The sequence below is a fragment of the Osmerus mordax genome, chromosome 5 (genome assembly GCF_038355195.1).
Source record: "Osmerus mordax isolate fOsmMor3 chromosome 5, fOsmMor3.pri, whole genome shotgun sequence".
Classification (NCBI taxonomy): Eukaryota; Metazoa; Chordata; class Actinopteri; order Osmeriformes; family Osmeridae; genus Osmerus; species Osmerus mordax.
Window position 1 is genome coordinate 7,714,201 of NC_090054.1, and position 21,688 is coordinate 7,735,888.

Below are 21,688 nucleotides of genomic sequence, written 5' to 3' on the forward strand. Positions count from 1 at the left end.
CACGCTGAAAAGGCAACGCCAACCAACTAGCCCTGTTAACGTTGGGGACCAAATACCAAATCTCACTCCAAGGTTTTTGCAAAAGTTGGCAGCCCTGCATTTATTATGGCGTGAATGGCTTTAATGTAGCCTAGTGCTCACTACATTTGATCAGATTATTAAATTATGAAATGAATTGATTTCAAAAGACATAGCGAAGAAACATGGCCATACACGAAATCGCATTAGAAACAAATAGACCGTGTTTCAAATGTTACGCGTATTTTGATCTTATTGTCTGGGTTAACAGCGACGTTCTTAGTATTAATTTTTAATATGTGGTGTCAGAAGGAGCTGTGATGTTGTGGTAAATACGGCTATTGCCTCGAAACAACCCCAAATACGTGATTAGTAGTCTACATTCGGGTAGTGTCTACGGTAACCAGTTGTTTCAGAAGAAGCCAAAACAAGATGTTGCCTGAAGGCCAAGGTAGTTAATAAATACGTAACTCATTTAGCAATCGCAGTGTAAAGCAATGGACTTTAGTGTACTACGTGTTTTTGCTCTAGTGCGATCGAATCCCACTTCATGACAGCCTGCAAATGTTTTATTTTGTCTCCATTTATTTTGTCGTGAATGGATGTAATGTGGTGCGCACGTATAATTTCATATTCGCTGCAGCAAATCGCAAATCTCCAGTAATATGTTTGTGAATTTGTGACGAATCTGGTGATAGAGGCAGACTGATAGGTGAACGCACAGCTGGGAAACCAATTAGTCTGGAAACCAGTTGGGCGATAACACCGGCAACACGACAAACATGCTAACTCACCTGAAACGGCACCACCTGAATGTGAATATCAATGCTACAAGAAAAAAAAAAAACACCTTAGTGCAAAGGCAGCTGACTTCGGCATTCAAGCAGCCTCTCCCTAGCAATTCAGATCGGGCCAAAGCTATAACAACTGCCATCTGAGTTTTTATAGCAGCGGATCTAAGACTGTTTTGTTTATTTGAGAATATTTTATAAGCTATAAAAAAATACATAAAATAAGATCAGATTGCCCTGACAGTCTAATTGGAAGTAATATCGCAAGGTCTTAGTCCAGCTAAAAAGATACAGCTGTGGTTTCTGATTTTAGTTTTGAGCTCAGGATAGAGTTAGGCCCTGATTGCCTATATTATCCTATGTAAAATGCATGGTACTGGTTAGGAAGTGTTATGAAGGCAAAGGAAGCAGACATGGAGATGACATACCATCTGCAGTATGTTAACTTCTCACACCAGCCCCGTAGCAAGTTCTTTAGTGTGTCATTGTGTTCTCTGTGTCTTCCTCTTGTCCTCATTTTATGCTGCTCTGTCACCATTTCTTCCTCACACAGGTATAGTAATGGCCCCTCTAACAATGGTCTGTCTTCAGGCGGCTGACCAGAATAATGATATCTATTACAGGCAGGAACGGGCCAGGAGCAGCTGCCAATTATGAGTTGGGGGGGGGGGGGGTTCCCCAGAGGGCTTGGAGAGGGAGGAGACTTTGACAGGTCTTGTTGCTGTCTCTACTGCACACTAAAAGACTGGTGCTACTGTCCATCTCCGTGTCTTTTACTTAACTGTCTTTGTCTTTTGATCTTTCTCCCAGTCTTCTCTTTTTCCTGCACTGTCTCCAAATATGTATTTCTGTCTTTTCTGTTGCTGCTGAAGGGCACTGAGTGAAAGCAATGTTCTGTCAAGTCTGTAAGGCAACAAATGCACTTGGCTGTCTTATTACTAGCTCATCTTCTGCAGCAGCACAGAGGAGGGGGGAGATATGACGAAAGAGATGAAGCAGGAATGTGAGGGAGATGTGGATTGTTAGACAGAGGAAAAGGGGGGAGTTCAAGCTTGACGCTGCAGCTCAAGCTTCCCCATCTATTGATTTCCATCCATCTTCCATGTTCCCTCCCTCCTCCTCTCCTTCCCTCTTAAGCATTCATCTGCTTTCATCTCACAGTGGTAAACTGCTCCGATCCGGGCTTTGTGGAGAACTCTGTGCGTCAGTCTGGCCAGCCACAGCGCCACCAAGAAAGCTTCAGCTTCGGGAGCTCTGTGGTATTCCACTGCAAGGCTGGCTTCTACTTGTTGGGCTCGTCACTCCTTACCTGCCTAGCAGATGCTCGCTGGGACAGAGCCCTGCCCAAGTGCCTTGGTGAGCCCACCCCCCCCCCCCCCACTGCAGCTATTGGCTGTATCTCTGCAATCCATCAAAAAACTGTAACCCATGCTAAAAATAGCCAAACACATCTAATAGAATATACCACTCAAGCTCCCTTTTTACCTGCAGCCATTTCCTGTGGCGATCCTGGGACTCCGCCTAATGCAGTGATATCAGGAAGACAGTTCACACAGGGCTCCCTAGTACAGTACAGCTGTGTTCAAGGGAGGACACTATTGGGCAATGCCACACGCTATTGCCAGGAAGATGGGCGCTGGAGTGGGACGCCACCTTACTGCACAGGTACTGATAAACACATATGCACACACATCTGGATGTTTTGTCATCTACCTACCGTTAATGTTTTACTTTTAGACTGACAGTAAAAGACTCAAACACAAAGTCAGTGACTACTGCTGTCATTCATCCAATGCCTACTCCCAGGCTTCATCTATGTATATATGTGTATGTGTGTGTGTGTGTTTACTGACCCCTCTCTCCTCGTCCCAGGTGGTAGTACAGGTGTGTGTGGTGATCCCGGCATCCCTCCCCACGGCTCCAGATTGGGGGAGGAGTTCCGACTGAAGAGCCTGTTGAGATTTAACTGTGAGGCAGGCTACACTCTGATTGGCTCAGCTGAGAGGACTTGCCTTCACAATGGTTCCTGGAGTGGAACCCAACCAGTGTGTGACGGTAAGAGCTGCCATAGCAACAATATCATATACACAGTATGGAGTTTTACACGCACTGTTTTCAAACTGTTACAGTATTATCCTCCACACTATCCACTCTGGGGATAATGCAGGTTATTTAATTGGTATTATCAAGGCAGGATGTGCTGTCCACTATCGTTGGTGGGGATGGGGAATGTAATGCATTGCTTACATTGTACAGTGTTCAAGTTCAAGTCTTTTATTGTCAGGTATACAGAACAACACAAGGTCAGACTGGGCACTGAAATTCTTAAGACAAGACAACGCAAGCACCTTGCATGACATAACATAACAAATAAGTACACAGAACATTATTTACATCTATGCTAAGCTTAAATAAGTAAAACTTCCTAAATATACAGATAACAATAAATAATACACTATACTAACCCTAAATACTAAAACTTCCTAAATATACAGATAACAATAAATAATACACTATACTAACCCTAAATACACATAAAACCTATTACAACCCTATAACCTATTCTAACCTAGGTGGAGTACAGTGAGTGCAATAGTGCAAAATTACAGATAGTGCAACCAGCAGCTGAAAGGGACAGTGTGTAAGTAACTATTAAGAGGTCAATCAATGACGATGTCAATGACCATACAGGAGCCTGATGGCAATTTTCATGGAGAATAGTTTTTTCTAGCACATATTATATTCTGCAATTACCTTTATGGTCAACTATTCTGGTCCTTGGCCAGGTGAACACCAGATGATGATGTGTGTATGGGTTGTTGGCTGTGGTTCAGCAGGCCATGCTGCAACAGCCAGCCAGCCTCTCCTTTAACACTCTGTGTTTAATTCGTAACATGATGAGAGTTCAGCTGCCAAGCCATGCGGGAGCCTTATTGGCACTCTCATATTAAGTATGAAACACACACATACTGTAAATATATATTATATATACTGTAGCAAGGTCAGCCAGACCACACAGAGCCGACATCCTGTCACTGACACTTATGGCAGAGCTGCCAACATACACGATTTTGGCGTAGCAGATACGATTTCCAGACCCCAATTACGCTGCTACGCTTGACTTGAACATCCTACGCATTACCCAACAAATTGATGTAATTCTTTTAGCAGGCAGCCACGTGCATGTGTTGACATCCAAACAGCCGTAAAGCTTACATATAACTTATATATAGCTTTTAATAAGCCGTCTTATGATTTGTCCCCTTGCGTCGGCAAAGAGCCAATACGATCGGCCGTACTTAATTTTTTTTAATGCCGTCACTACTTTTAACAGGATGCAATACAATTGGCAGCTTGCACATTGACTACTGGTTGTTTTTCATATTTCATATCAGCATTCTTTACACACACATAGGTAAGGTACATACAGTTGGCAGCTGCTGGCTTGTGATGAATGGTCATTGATTGCAGAACCGAGTTTACCTTGTCACAGTTGAATAACGACAGTTCAGTGGGTAAAATGGACATACAGTGAACCTCAAATTCCATTGACACCTCTTTCCTATGCAAATCTCACAATTAAAAAATGTAGCTGTAAAACGGTAGTTTTTGAAAAAGCCACCGAACTGGCGTCAGTTCGGTGGCTCCACCTTTTTTAGATTATCTATTTGAAAGAACTGGGAAAGGCAGGTGCTAGATACAGGATGCGTTAGCGTTGCTAATAACTGTTACCGACAAAATCATACTACAGCTTGCGGTTGTGATGAACGTAAGGTCGGAAACGCACCTCTTTTCAGCAACAGCTTCATAGCAAATCCTGCTTTACATTGTCCCAGGTTTTCAAAACCGTCCTTGGTGAAATGGTTCGCGCAAATGTGTCGAGGGTCGAACTGCACAGGGATCTTCTACGCTACGGTATAGACAAACATCAGCCATGCCCGTCTAGTCAATGTTAGCTAGACTCTAGTTCATCTGCTTTTTATTAACGCAATGATTTGCAAGAACAGCTAGATAGCGAAAACACCTAGACTGTAGGCATGTCAACTAGTTTAGCTTGCAAGAGCATATAGAATGTGTGATGATTTAGCCTAGTTTATTGGCAATGGGGCTAACGTTATTTCATGTTCCTGACTGTGTTTCATTCAAATAAATAACCCGTGTGGTCATGTAAATCTACAATTCAAGATGCATGTTTGTCGAGATCTATTTTTCAGCAATACAGCTAGAGCTAACTGAAGCTGAGTTGAATCATGATAGTTTGTTTGCTAAGCTGTAGTATACCCAGTATAACCCATACCCACTAGCACTGCAATCCTGTTTGCTTCGACAACTGAAGTGGAAACAATTAACGTAATCATTTCAAATGATATCTAGTCAATCTGTTAAAAACAGTGTTGTGTAGACACAATAGATTTATTTGTATGTTTTTATTTCAAGTCTCCACCTTCGTTGTTTCAGTGAGTGTTGTTTTTGCCCCGCAGCTTCACTCGTTGTAAACCAACCAATCAGCGTGCAGCTCATTTACAGTCAGGTCCATAAATATTTGGACATTGACACAATGTTCATCATTTTGGCTCTGTATACCACCACAATGGATTTGAAATGAAACAATCAAGATGTGCTTTAAGTGCAGACTTTCCGCTTTAATTTCAGGGTATTTACATCCAAATCAGGTGAACGGTGTAGGAATTACAACACATTTTATATGTGCCCCCCCCCCCACTTTTTAAGGGACCAAAAATAATTGGATAAACTAACTTAATCATAAATCTAATTGTCACTTTTAATACTTGGTTGCAAATCCTTTGCAGTCAATGACAGCCTGAAGTCTGGAACCCATAGACATCACCAGACGCTGGGTTTTGTCCCTGGTGATGCTCTGCCAGGCCTCTACTGCAACTGTCTTCAGTTCCTGCTTGTTCTTGGGGCATTTTCCCTTCAGTTTTGTCTTTAGCAAGTGAAATGCATGCTCAAATGGATCAAGTCAGGTGATTGACTTGGCCATTGCAGAACATTCCACTTCTTTGCCTTAAAAGACTCTTTGGTTGCTTTCGCAGTATGCTTCGGGTCATTGTCCATCTGCACTGTGAAGCGCCGTCCTATGAGTTCTGAAGCATTTGGCTGAATCTGAGCAGATAATATTGCCCAAAACACTTCAGAATTCATCCTACTGCTTTTGTCAGCAGTCACATCATCGATAAATACAAGGGAACCAGTTCCATTGGCCCACGCCATAACACTACCTCCACCATGCTTCACTGATGAGGTGGTATGCTTTGGATCATGAGCAGTTCCTTCCCTTCTCCATACTCTTCTCTTCCCATCATTCTGGTACAAGTTGATCTTGGTCTCATCTGTCCATAGGATATTGTTCCAAAACTGTACAGGCTTTTTTAGATGTTTTTTGGCAAACTCTAATCTGGTCTTCCTGTTTTTGAGACTCACCAATGCTTTACATCTTGTGGTGAACCCTCTGTATTTACTCTGGTGAAGTCTTCTCTTAATTGTTGACTTTGACACAGATACGCCTACCTCCTGGAGAGTGTTCTTGATCTGGCCAACTGTTGTGAAGGGGTTTTTCTTCACCAGGGAAAGAATTCTTCTGTCATCCACCACAGTTGTTTTCCGTGGTCTTCCGGGTCTTTTGGTGTTGCTGAGCTCACCAGTGCATTCTTTCTTTTTAAGAATGTACCAAACAGTTGATTTGGCCACACCTAATGTTTTTGCTATCTCTCTGATAGGTTTGTTTAGATTTTTCAGCCTAACGATGGCTTGCTTCACTGATGGTGACACCTCTTTGGACTTCATATTGAGAGTTGTCAGCAACAGATTCCAAACACAAATACCATACTTGAAATGAACTCTAGACCTTTTATCTGCTCCTTGTCAATGAAATAACGAACTCCCTTTATGAGGGAATAACATACACCTGGCCATGGAACAGCTGAGCAGCCAATTGTCCAATTACTTTTGGTCCCTTAAAAAGGGGGGGGGCACATATCAAATGTGTTGTAATTCCTACACCGTTCACCTGATTTGGATGTAAATACCCTGAAATTAAAGCTGAAAGTCTGCACTTAAAGCACATCTTGATTGTTTCATTTCAAATCCATTGTGGTGGTATACAGAGCCAAAATGATGAAAATTGTGTCAATGTCCAAATATTTATGGACCTGACTGTATATATTCATGAGCATACCATAAAAGAAGAAAACCTAGCGTTTTTTCCCGGGAAAATTTCAATGGATGTATCAGGGGGCATAGAACAGCACGGGCCATTTTCAGCCCAACCAATGTTACATACCCTATTTGGAGACCTTAAGGAACAGTGTGAAATACCCCCAAAACCAAGTCAATCACCCCTTTAATGAGTGTGCCAAATTTCACAACTTTTTACCATACGGTTGTAGGGGCTGCCATAGACCCAATGGCAGAAGAAGATTTGTAACTAGAGAGGGTACAATTTCTGGGGAAATTGTAGGGTGTGTTTGTTTGCAGATGGGTCCGTTTATTAACTGCTATTACTGCTATTATTATTATATACTGATATTTCTGTATATTTTATATAAAAATGCCTACTTATTATTTATGAAGATCGCATAGATTTAAAAGCATAGCCTACATTTGTTGCTGCTCATGTACAATTCAAAATACAAAAAGTGAAGTGTATCATGTCCCTGTTACTGTAAGTCGCTCTGGATACAGGTGTCTGCTAAAATGACTCAATGTACTGTAAATGTAGAATGAACTTAACCTATATGACTAAAACGTCACCTTAAGTTTTTCCCTTCTACAGTAGTGATATTTTCAATCATTTAGCCCACTCATATTGCATTCATTCATTAAGAACCACCTTTGACACAAGCTGAACCCCCTTGAAACAAGCTTTTCTAAGAACAACGTTCTCACCGGCAGTATTATTAGCTAGATGGAATTGCGATTGAAACAGTACCATCTGCTAACTGAAAATATGCCCCCAAAAAACGTAAATAAGCTTGACATTTATTTAGGCGGAAATGGCTAATTCAAAAGAAAATTGTCAGTAACAATGCCAAATACGACCATTTGATCTTAGACTAGAGCCCTGCACGGTGGAGAAGCTGACCTCAGTAAATTGTGCTACGAGCAAGCTAGCCTAGCTGCTGTTGCTAGTCAAACTAGTGATGTGTCGTGCGTGAACGATTCGTTCATTTTGAACGAATCTTTACAAGGACTCGGGAGTAACGAGTCCTCTCAAAGAGAGGGTACGAGTCTTTGGACCATTTTTCACATGACCTGCATAGTCTCTGTAGTGGTAGCTAGAGGAAACGCTAGAGGGAACGATTTGTTCATTTCCCGACTCGGTCTTTCTACGAGTCTTTGGATCATTTTTCACATGACATGCATAGGCTCTGTAGTGGTAGCTAGAGGAAACTAACAATTCGTTCATTTCCCGACTCGGTCTTTCTACGAGTCTTTGGATCATTTTTCACGTGACCTGCATAGGCTCTGTAGTGGTAGCTAAAGGAAACGCTAGAGGGAACGATTCTTTCATTTCCCGACTCGGTCTTTCTACGAGTCTTTGGATCATTTTTCATGTGACCTGCATAGGCTCTGTACTGGTAGCTAGAGGAAACGAACGATTCGTTAATTTCCCGACTCGGTCTTTCTACGAGTCTTTGGATCATTTTTCACGTGACCTGCATAGGCTCTGTACTGGTAGCTAGAGAAACTAACGATTCGTTCATTTCCCGACTCGGTCTTTCTACTGATGAAACAAAAGTTCTGTACGTCTTCAGTCACTTCTCAAGATGTAAAAACAGCACTGGAACTCAGCAGGGTTGATGCAAAGTGTTTTATTGGTTCTCAGGTAACAAAGATTGCCAATAGAACGTGAGCGTGATCCCGGGATCAGACTGAAGTTTTCTCCGGACAATTTAACTTATATAGTCTTCTCCCCATTGTATGTTAATATGGTACGATATTTGTTGGTTTCGTAGACATTAGGTAATCTTACAAAGCGGATCCCTTGTCTCAGGGGATTCAAAACAGGTACTTTCCTACATAGACACTTCTTCCAATTAGGCTCTTTCTGACCTTGAACAGCCAGCTGCATTAGGCTTCTGGGCGAAAGGCCACAAATATGTCTCATAAGTCATAGCTGTGCGTCCTGGTCCTTTATGAAAGCATACACATGCTCCTCTCCCCCACTCTTCCTTTAATTATTTAAACCTTATTTTTGGGCTTCATGTCTCCTACTATTGTTTAGAAATAACAATATTCAGCAAACAGCTTTGCATCTGGTTTCCTATAATATAACTTGTAATAATATGGTTTCCAATAATATGGCATATAAAAAAGAGTGATTACAAATATTTTTAAGTCCATAATCATTAACCATCTTCATAATTACAACAATATGATGTTTTTCCACAACACTACGAGTCTTTGGATCCTTTTTTCACGTGACCCGCATTGTATTTTTTAGTAGAAGAAACAGTTTCCTCATTCCCTTTCGCGTGTTTTAGTAAGACGTGAATGATATTCGCTCAAGTCATCATACTGACTGGTTTTGTTATTTTCACTTTACATTTACACTCACAGTTTAGTGCAGTGTAATTGTTTGCCGTGATAATTAAATGCTAGTGTGATAATAAATGACCAAATCATACAAACTGTCATGATACATTATTTTAATGCAGGAATTTCTTTTAAAATAGTATCTGCTGGTGCACATGTCATGCACTGACCTACATGAGAATATGATGCGTGTTTGCAGTGGACGGATATCCCCCCCCCCTCCCCCTCCCCCCCCCCCGTTGAAATGAACGAATGACTCGAAAAAAGATTCGTTCATTTTACTGAACGAGATTCAAAGAACCGAATCAGTAAAATGATCCGAACTTCCCATCACTAAGTCAAACTTAAGGGGATTGTTTGACTGCGCCGGAAATGAAAAACGTTTCTTTTGATATCAAGTTTAGGCTGTGGCATTGAAGACAGCGACGCACCACATATGGAGGATTATGGGCCAAAACTAAATAAATAAATACTTGGATAAATAAATAATTATATAACATAAAGCTTAAATAAATGACTAATTAGCCTACATAATGAAATTCCTAATTGACATACAAAATATATAAATTACAAATTAAATGAGACACTAAATATATAAATGTTACATGTATTTGTGTGTGTATATATATATATATATATATATATATATTTACATTTTAATGTGTTCACATTTATTTATTTATCCTTACGGTAGGGTTTTCCAATAAAACGCTTCCTACACTGGAGCCTATGGTTGACGTGTGTTCTATGTTCTAAAGAGAAAAAATGTTCCGCCGGAGTTGTCTTTGACGATTTATTTGTTGACACTTTTCATCTGAACACGTTGACACAACACGGTCAGAAAAACCGTGAGACTCCTAGTTTTTTTTGAGCCATACGAAAACATATATACCACCCAGCTACGGCAGCGCAATTAGCCCAAAAACAATTCCCTTAAAGTTACAGGCACCAATTACATCAATAAAATATCAATGAAGGTAAATAGCAATTATCAAATATGAACCCAACACTAAATATGAATAAATCAACAATCATGAATAATTGCGTTCCAAAAACATTAAATAGGCATATGGCACCTACACTTACATTTATCCACGGTGTAACTAGCCTCTGATTGATGGTTCAACTTGAATCGACTGCTTTTGACTCATTCAAGATGTCAGCACCTAGTGCGGATTCAATGAATGAAATATTGCATGCTACAGTGGTCGAAATTTTGTCGGTAGCTGAAGAGATGGAGGCAACTGCCAATTCACCTTTTTTTTTTACATCATATTGAGAGCTTCGCTGAAATTATAGCAATGATATCGGCCCTGACTGACACAGACATCAATGAAAATGTGTTCACGATCCTCGGCGAGATGGTACAGCATAGGGGTGGGCGAATCGATCTCAAGACCGATAGTATCGATACCAACGTTGGTATCAGTAGCCTATTGATTGATACTGGCGTGATAAGATCGATACTTAAAAAAAGGTGGAGGAGTCGCAGCTATTTTCTCCTCTAAACTGTTGTTCAAAATCACTGAGCTAGGTGAATTCACATCATATGAATATCTTGCTATAGAGCTCAAAACCGAATCAATACTTTTTGTTATTATATATCGGCCACCCAAGCACTCGCCAATATTCATACAAGAATTCTCGGAATTATTATCACTATGTGTCACTAGATATGACAAAGTAGTTTTAAACGGAGACTTAAATATCCAAGTAAATAAAAAAGCAGACCCAAGAACTATTGAGCTCTTAAATCTCCTTGACAGTTTCAATCTAACTCAACACATAACAGACCCAACACACCGGCACGGAAACACACTAGATCTAGTGATAACAACTGGACTAAATATCAATAATATTTCAATAACTGATCTAACCCTCTCTTATATACTTTTTAATGTGGAAATTATCCTAAGAAAAAAAAAAAAGAAATCTTAGTCCATAGAAGATATTTAGACGATACAGCTATGATGACATTTTCTGAACAATTTGCTCTATATGAGCCGACTAACCATGATTGCTCTCTGAATGAAATGGTAGAGAACCTCAATGATGCACTGTTATCTGTGTTAGACTCTGTTGCACCACTGAAAACCAAAAAGAAGTGCACAAGCAGAACCTCCCCATGGCTGAGAAATAAAAATGTTAGTGAAACGAAAAGAAAATGCCGTGCAGCAGAGAGAAAATGGAGGAAAACAAAGATCACTATCCACTACAATATCTACAAAGATACACTAACCACCTATAACAAAACCATCCGTCTAGCAAGGAGAGAATATTTCTCCAACATTATTACAGAAAATGCCAGAAATTCCAGAGTTCTTTTCTCCACCATTGACCAGCTGCTAAACACTGTCCCTGCCCCAACTCCATCCTCAGCAGTTAAATGTGAAGAGCTTGCTTTGTTCTTCAAGAACAAAATAACTTTGATCAGAGCGAGTATTATTAATAGTGGGGTCGAAACTGACATCAGTAGATTCTGCAACATAACCATGAGCACATTTACCTGTATCACACTTAGTGAACTTTCCAAAATTGTCAGCGAATCTAACTCCACAACCTCAGATATTGATCCTATACCCACAACATTCTTTAAGCGAGTGTTTGATAGTGTCTCAGGTCCGGTGCTAGAGATTATAAACACATCCCTTAGAACTGGCGTCTTCCCAGATGCCTTCAAAACAGCTGTTGTAAAGCCCCTATTAAAGAAACCCAAATTGGATAAGAGTCTACTTGCAAATTACAGACCAATATCAAACCTTCCATTTATTAGTAAAGTACTGGAAAAGATAGTTTTAGTCCAATTAAATTATTTTCTTGAAGAAAATAACATCCTGGAAGTCTCGCAGTCAGGTTTCAGGAAATATCACAGTACTGAAACTGCTCTCACCAAAATCATTAGCGACCTCAGACTAAACTCTGATGCAAATAAAGTCTCTATCCTTATCCTGTTAGATCTCAGTGCAGCATTTGATACAATTGATCACGACATCCTAATCAATAGACTGGAAAAGCTTATTGGGTTCACAGATAGTGTATTGAACTGGCTGAAATCATATATCACAGGAAGGAAGTTTTATGTTAGTTTAGGTGACCATAGGTCCAAGAAACATGAGAACTGCTACGGGGTTACTCAAGGAAGCTGCTTAGGTCCATTACTTTTTTCTCTTTATATGTGTTACCACTCGGCGACATAATCAGAGAACATAACATAGATTTCCATAGCTATGCGGATGACACACAACTATATATATCCACTGAACCCAACGATGCAACGGCCATCAATTCCATTACCAACTGCCTGTTGGCAATAAACAAATGGATGAATGATAACTTTCTTAAATTAAATGAAGACAAAACCGAAGTCCTACTGTGTGGCCCCAAATCCAAAAGCGAGATGCTTATTAAGAATCTTGGAGGCTTAACCCCCTGTCTTAAACCAGAGGTGACGAGTCTCGGTGTAATCCTGGACTCAGGTTTGAATTTCAACTCTCACATTAATAAAGTGACCAAAACAGCTTTCTTTCACCTGAGGAATATAGCAAAGGTACGACCATTCATAAACCAAAATGATGCAGAGAAGTTAATTCATGCTTTTATATCCAGCCGGCTGGACTACTGTAACGCACTTTTCACTGGTCTTCCCAAGAAAACCACTGAAAGACTACAGCTCATTCAAAATTCTGCAGCTAGATTATTAACCAAAACTAAAAGGAGAGAACACATTAGTCCTGTCCTAGCTACTTTACACTGGCTCCCCGTTACCTTCAGAATTGACTTTAAGGTCCTTTTCCTCACATACAAAGCTCTACACGGACAAGGACCTAGCTACATTGCTAACTCCCTTATAAACTACACACCAGCTAGAACACTGCAATCATCAAATGCAGGCCTATTAGAGGTCACCAGAAGCAGTCATAAGAAGATTGATGATTCGGCCTTTGTCAATTACGCCCCAAAACTATGGAACAAATTACCCATAAATATTAGGGAAGCAAATACGCTAGACATTTTTAAAAGACAGCTTAAAACCTACCTTTTTACCGAAGCATTTAAGTAATTTTATCTCAGAAGGGTTTTACTACTTTTATTAGTTATATTATTGTTTTTATAATTTGCTATTTTAATTATTACTTTTATCACTTGTATTATCGTTTTTATTGATTTTATGTAAAGCACCTTGAGCTACAATTCTTGTATGAAATGTGCAATATAAATAAAGTCTTACTTACTTACTTAAGTTTCAATTTCTGTTCTCTACATTCAGTACACAATTCCCTTTACATCATAGTGGTTGTAACTTGTGCAAACACCGTCTAACTTCGCTCAAGCTCACTTTGCCCCTCCCCTGCTAGGCTGTGAGTTGTTACCGGCGTGTACGTGCAGTAACACGACTCAGCGGCACACATTAACAGTATTTTTGACTGTGTTTTATTATGATCATAATCATAAACAAGTAATTAAAGGAAAATGATCATGAAAATTCAAATGTTAAATTTTAATTCAAATTTTAATGTTGATGTTGCATTCACTTCCTAAATTGAGGCATTGTGCCCTCGACACGAAAGTAGATAAACTGCTGTTCTAAGTAAAAAGTAATATTACAAATCAGCAACATTGATATTGGCAGGGGCGCCGTATGGCCCTGTATTTACTCCTTGGTATCGGATCAATACTACATTTTGCAGTATCGCACACCCAGCTGCACAGTGAGGCGATAGAGGATCCCTCTAGATCGAAGACAGCTTGATCGACTGGTTGAGCCTGCCTGGTGTGTAATAATTTCACCAATTAGAGGCTTAAACCTACCCCCTTTGGTGACGCAGACGACGGATTTATTTTGCTGCAGCAAGTTACATTTACATTTAGTCATTTAGCAGCCGCTCTTATCCAGAGCGACTTACAGTAAGTACAGGGACATTCCCCCTGAGGCAAGTAGGGTGAAGTACCTTGCCCAAGGACACAATGTCATTTGACACAGCCGGGAATCTAACTGGCAACCTTCAGATTACAAGCCTGATTCCCTAACCGGTCAGCCCCCTGACTCCCTACACCGTGGATAAATGTAAGGATAAATAAATAAATGTAAGCATAAATAAATAAATGTAAGTATAAATATATGTGAACACATTAAAACGTAAATATATATATATACACACACAACTATATGTAACATGTATATATTTAGTGTCATTTAATTTGTAATTTATATATTTTGTATGTCAATTAGGCATTTCATTATATAATTAGTCATTTATTTAAGCTTTGTGTTATATAATTATTTATTTATCCAAGTATTTATTTATTTAGTTTTGGCCCCTATAATCCTCCATAACCACACAAGGTTGAGTTTAAATACATTATTTAATGTGATATTATTTACTGTACATGCAAGTCTTGATTTGCTTAAATGTAACCTACATGTGCTGCTAGTACACCACGGCACGATACGATACTCTCTGTGCAACAGCACATCTATGCACGTTGTATCAGAGCCTGTTTAAGGAGAGCCTGGCCATTAAGCCCCATTGTACCAAATTTTGTTGCAGTTCCACTGGGAGTGATCGCGGTCGAGTGCAGAATGAATGGGAGTCTATGGAGCTAAACGTCTAAATTTGTCTCTCAATTGTCGTTGAGAAATCTCAGATTTGATTGTAGTTTTTGCATGTTCAACATGGATTACAGGTCGAAAGTTGAATGAACGAGTACTTATGTGCTTTCGATTTCTTACAGGGTAAGTCGTTGTTGCCCATTACACGCTAGCATTCTGCTAACGAATTCTGATTGGTTAGTGAAGGACTGACTACGAACAGAGATCCCGCTTGATGGCATCCAAAGCAGAACCAGAATGTCAGAGCATTAGCAACATTAGCAATAACATTAGTAAACCAAAACTCTTTCTAGCATGTGTATTGACAAGGAGAGCCTAACCTGTCAGCTGTGTTGTCGATGCCTCGAGAGAAAAGTGGAAGTAACCAGAGCTTGCCGTCAAGCAGTATCTCAGGACGTACAATGTGGATGATGTCAATGAGATTTTAAAAGGCTTTTTAGAACAGAAAGGCGACTTTTAAAAAATCAATCACCCAGCAGTGTGTATTTTTTAACCTCGTGTACGCTTGCAACTAGCTGTACACGTCATACTTTGCGACAACCAGTCGCGAGCATAGATTTATATGGTTGCGAGGCTGTGAGCTAAGGCATTGCAGTGGCAGAATGGGGTTCAAGTCCGATAAGAATCAGAGACATGATGCAAACTTTACGGAAATGTATGCTGTCACTGTATAGTATTCCTTTCACTTGGTTTTTAGAAATATGCTATAGGGCTAAATATAGGGCTATTCTAAATGGAACTCATCACATATGTTGCATTTTTTCTTGTGATTTGAGTATGATTTCCAACGCATTGTATCGGATTAAATAAATTGTTAACATGAACACCTAGTGCCGTCGTTGTTCTCGCCAGGCAAAGAAAGCTTAATAGTTATTTTGGTAACAGAAATCTTCCATAATGCAGACTTACCATAGCTTACTGTCAACTGTATATTCAAACGAAATTCACACTGCCTTCAATTTACATATCAGTGTAGAAATGTGGGCTGTGTTTTATATGTTCAATTTACAAAACCAAACGCCTATTAATGGATATAACGTGATCTAATAAGACTTGGAAATAATGTAAAAATAAAAGCTTGAGAAGTGTGTCTAAAATATACTTTATTTAAAATTTGCCTTTGAAAGGGGCATATTAACAGAACTAGGCCAATATACAAGATGTTTCCATCAGGGAGTTAGGTGGCTGAGCGGTTAGGGAATTGGGCTAGTAATCAGAAGGTTGCTGGTTCGATTCCTGGCCGTGCAAAATTACGTTGTGTCCTTGGGCAAGGCACGTCCCTGTACTTACTGTCTGCTAAATGACTAAATGTAAATATAAGTGGGGGTGAAACATAGTCACTGAGGACCTTCATTGTCCCACAAAAAGCAGTCTGGCTTGATGACACGATTAAAAAAAAGAATAATGGGTGTGTTTAACAAAAGCTTCTGAAGGCAAGACTAATCATATTTATATCATTTCTTATTGTGGTTATCAGTTAAAGTATTAATCTTCGTCTTTGCTCCAGATAGACAATATATGCTCACGCTTAACATAATATAATATTTGCCATCATGTCATGAACGTAAAAACGTTCTTGACAGAAAAATCTAATCTGTTTTAAAATAACGGGAATAAACTATATTAACAACATTTCATGTATGTGTAACAACCATTTGCTAAACTTGCTACAACAGGGCAGGCAACTCAAGCCATTTCTCCCTGTGCTCATTCAATATGGCTCATTCAGCTCCAGGTAAATCGGCTATCGGCCAATGAGAACTTTTGTGCTCGTGCCCTGTTAATATCCGCGAGCACATTTGCAGGCAACTTTTATTGACGTAAGCAAATAAATGGGGTGCTAGTTTACCCATTTCGGAATGGTTTCAAACTCAGCAAAAATCAGGAAAAATTATTCTATGAAAAAGCTAGTAGTATCGAACAAAAATTATTGGGGGAGATAGTTTTGTAAATGTTGACTGGAGTTAATAAAATAAAAACGACCGGAAAAGCCGGAAGTCTAACAAGAAATGCAATACCACCTACATCCACCGGGGCCGTTGCTTCAAGCCGAGGGGCGAGGGATGGGGGCTTGGGTTGTATCCATGCGTCGTTGCTAACGTGTGCTGACGTTATGATGTAGGCTAGCACTGAGTACCCTTTGTTGACAAAAGGCACTTTTTGCCACCAAAATGTAATTTCAACTTAAACCATGCAACGGAACGTAAATAAAAATACAAGCAATTCAATCGCTAGCAAGACGAAACTTTTGACATCAACGTTGTCTATGTAGTCCAAATATTGACAGATCCTTAGGGGTGGGAAAATAAATAATAACTAGAGAGGGTACAATTTCTGGGGAAATTGTAGGGTGTGCTTGCTTGCGTCGGTTGCACAGAGGTCCGTTTTTGAATGACATTTTTACAACTGATATTTCTGTATATGTTATATAAAAATGCATACTTATTATTTATAAATATTACATAGATTTAAAAGCATATTTTTTTTGCTGCTCATTTACAACTGAAAATACGAGTGAAGTGTAGAATGAAATAGATGTCTTCTCATTTCCCCTGCAAGAGGCAGCCTCATCGTTGAATCAAGACGAATAAATTTGGCAGACCGGTGTAAAAATTGACCTAATCTCTATGACTTAAACGTCCTTTTAAGTTGTCCCTTCTCGTGATATTTTCAGGCATTTAGCCTACTCATATTGCATTCATTCATTAATAAAGAACCCCCTTTGAAGATTATTCTAAGACTTTACCGGCAAAAGATAGAATCGCGATTCAAACAGTACCATCTGGTAACTGAAAATATGCCCCCCAAAACGTAAATAACCTTGACATTTATTTAGTGGAAAATCGCTCATTCATAAAAAGCTCACTGGTAGCGATCATTGTCAGTAACAACGCAAAATGCGATATAGCCCTGTGTGGAGAAGCTGCCCCGGTAAATTGTACTACTACGGTACAGTACTAGACTACTGCTGTGTTCGTCTTGGTAGCGATTGCGTTGGTTGAATTGGATTTAACGTTCCGTTGTACGGTTTAAGCTGAAATTAATTATTTTCATGAACAGATTGACAACGTTTAGGCTGTGGCAATGAAGTTCAGGTTAGTAGTTAGATAGACTTTTGATTTAAGTAAGGGGAGTGCCGAACATGTTCTGTCGCCTTTTGACTTCCTAAACAGCTGTGTAGTGTAGATGTTTTTGTAGTGTGTCTCACGTAAGCGACAGCGTTGCAGTGAGCTACACTGGTTTGAAACCACAGGTAATGGTAATTTCACCAACAAATCGTTTACTAATGTCAGAATAAATCCTACAACGAAAATGTATATGTGAGGAATGTTTATTTTAACGATTGAAAACAGATAACGCTACATCATAGACCACTGTAGTATGTGTTGCCCGGGCAACACAGGCTAATGTCATGATGCTATTACTTCAGTGAAATAGTAGACTACTGTTTCCGAAAGTAGATGTACTTCCTTAATAATATCAGCTTATACTGTACATTACACATGACAATTGTGTGTCATATCACAAAGTAAAATGAGTAAATAGTTATCACCCTGGCCTCTTTGCTTGTGGCGTTTCTGCAGCTGCCTTGCAGTAAAGCTATAGTTAGCCTAGCTATCCCCCAGGTTAACAGATGTGAAACGAATGTTCTGCCAAAGGTAGTCACGCGTGTTTTCGTGACGTTAGTAACGTCAGTGACTGTGGCTAGCAAATTAGCCACCGTTAGCTTCACTTTTCGCCACAAAAACTTAACTTAAGTCCAAACCATGCAACGGAACGTAAATTCCAATAGAAGCAACTCAATCGCTACCAAGACGAAACTTTTGACACCTACGTTGTCTATGTAGGCCAAATATTGGGAGTGGGAGTCAGGTGGCTGAGCGGTGAGGGAGTCGGGCTAGTAATCCGAAGGTCACCAGTTCGATTACCGGTCATGCCAACTGACGTTGTGTCCTTGGGCAAGGCACTTCACCCTACTTGCCTCGGGCGAATGTCCCTGTACTTGCTGTAAGTCGCTCTGGATAAGAGCGTCTGCTAAATGACTAAATGACTAAATGTAAACGTAAATTTACATCTAAGAGTTTTAGGGGGGCAAAAAGAATAAAAATAATAATAATAATATATATGTGAGAGAACAAAGGTTGTGCCCTTGCCGAAGGCAAAGCACACCCAACTAGAGAGGATACAGTTTCTGGGGAAATTGTATGGTGTGCTTGCTTGCGTCGGTTGCAGATGGGTCCATTTAATAAACAAGCTGAACCCCCTTTGAAACAAGCTATTCTAACCACGTTGTCACCGGCAGTATTTTTCAGATGGAATCGCGATTCAAACAGTACTAGTACCATCCGATGACTGAAAATATGCCCCCAAACACGTAAATAAGCTTGATATTGATTTAGGGGGAATGGCTAATTCCAAAAATGTTTGCTGGAAGCGATCATTGTCAGTAACAAAGCCAAAAGCGATTTTTTGGTCTCAGTCTGGAGCCCTGCCTGGAGAAGCTGAATTGTGCTACGAGCAAGTTACTGTAGCCTAGTGCTAGCTGCTGTTGCTAGCCAAACTACACTGAGGGGATTATTTGAATGCAACGGAAATTAAAAACTTTCTTTTGACATAAAGTTTAGGCTGTCGCATTTAAGTCAGCGACGCACCACACAAGCTTGAGTTTAAATACATTCTTTAATGTGACATTACTTACTAGGCTTGCAACAACGAATCGATTAAATCGATTAAAATCAATTATTAAAAGCGTTGGCAACGAATTTCATTATCGATTCGTTGTGTCGTGCGATTATTACGCCACTCAATATGTCGCGGAGATGTTTGAGTATTAAAAAAAAAAGTTTAGTTGAGTGCGGAGCGGAGCGAAGGTAGAGGAAAGGCCATCGGAGAGACGTTGTTGAGTAACGTTGTTCTGAAACACATGGCGGAGGCAGAGAAATCAGTACGACCTAAGTCATCCAAGGTGTGGGAGCATTTCACACTAAATACATCGAAACAGTGTGTTAATTGGCCGAGGTGAAGTTATTTTCATATTCCACATTCGTCTCACATTCGGAAGACACTACTTTGCCGCATCGCGTTAGGGACCGGGTGAAAACAACCCATACCATTTAGAAAAATTTAGACTTTTATAATATTTCTTGGAATATAAAACCTCAAACAGACACCAGAGTATCTTAACAATGTATTTTATACTTCCACAGCCTTTACTTTTTCAATGAAGTTTCAAATAAAATGATAGAAAATCACTAATCTTTGAAAATAGCTTAATCCTCGCAAATCTTAACTTTTTTCAAAATTGTGTCAAAAAATCTTAAATATACACCAGATTATTCTAATAAAGTCTGGCCTACTTCCACAACCTTTCAATTTTCATTAAAGTTTTAAACAAAACTCAAATAAATTGCTCATCTTGGAAAATAGCATTAAATCCACGCTAATATTAATAACTTTTTCAAAATGTTGTGCCTGTTTATGCACATTCTGAAGATTTTTTGTACTGTGAATTTGCACTGTCAGTTCTGTTTTTGATTAAAGGGTTGGAAATTAATGCTTTTTTGTTTTTTTATCCGATTCATCGATTAATCAAAAAAAGAATCAACAGATTAATCGATTATTAAAATAATCGTTAGTTGCAGCCCTATTACTTACTGTACATTCAAGTCTTGAATTGATTAAATGTATAATGCTGCTAGTACACCATGGCACGATACGATACTTGCTGTGCAACAGTCTCTATGTACGTCGTATCTAATGCGTCGTTGCTAACGTGTGCCAACGTTGTGACGTAGGCTAGCTAGGGATGGGGATTGATACCCGGTTCTGTAAGCACCCGGTTCCAAATTTCTCAAAACCCGAAGATCAATAAGGTCCGAGCTTATCGATACCGCTATTGAGACTATGTAATATAATGTAACTTATGTCTCGAGAGATAAGTCAGGTCATTTAAATCAAATCACTGGTGCACAAACATACATTGATTGTCTAATAAAATTACTACCTGGCGGTTGTCCTGCCAACCGCCTTTAAACTAAAAGAAGAAGAATTTAATTGGCTCACCCCCTTCTTCGCTACATTTTTCATTATACAGCCAAGCTCTCTATGACTTGTTCTACTCGGTCACAGGCATCAGACTCAGATGTATTATTAGATTCTACCTGCTCAGCTAATTCTAACAGTGTTTGCACAATTTGAGGGAGCGCCATGATCTGTGATGCGTCCTCTAAAGCAGCGGTCCCCAACCTTTTTTGCGCCACGGACCGCTTTCATGTAAGACATATTTTCACGGACCGGCAGGGACGGACTGGGAGGAAAGATAGGCCCTGGACAGCTGCGCTGCTAATGCAAGCACATTCTGGGTTTGATGTGATCCTAGTTAGTGACTTTCACACCTAATGCAAGCGCGCGGAGCGTGCGAGAAAAATAGTTTTTGGAGTTTTATGTAAAATAAACATAGCCGTTTTTTCAATTGACAAAACCATGTCTAGTGAATGTGATGTATTTTTGTCTCTTAATTTTTCAGCCCCATCTTTAAGTTTCTTAGCCTGGTTTTCCATCGTTATATTGTTACTAGCTAGCTTTCGATGTGTCAGTCCCACTGTTGTGTGTAAACGAGACTATAAGCTACGACAGTGACACCCGAAGTGCGTTCCTTATATCCAGTTTAGGCCTATTCCATAATTTTGTTTGATTGCTGTCACGGCAG

General features: G+C 39.7%; 1 protein-coding gene across 1 annotated transcript in view; it reads left to right on the forward strand.

Moving 5' to 3' along the window:
• The window catches only part of LOC136943695 (CUB and sushi domain-containing protein 1-like), a 402,237-nt gene that overhangs the window by 348,477 nt on the left and 32,072 nt on the right, over nt 1–21,688 (forward strand). Inside the window, 3 exon segments of the mRNA XM_067237118.1 lie at nt 851–872; nt 2,301–2,474; nt 2,682–2,864. Of these exon segments, the coding sequence (XP_067093219.1) occupies nt 851–872; nt 2,301–2,474; nt 2,682–2,864 (379 nt within the window).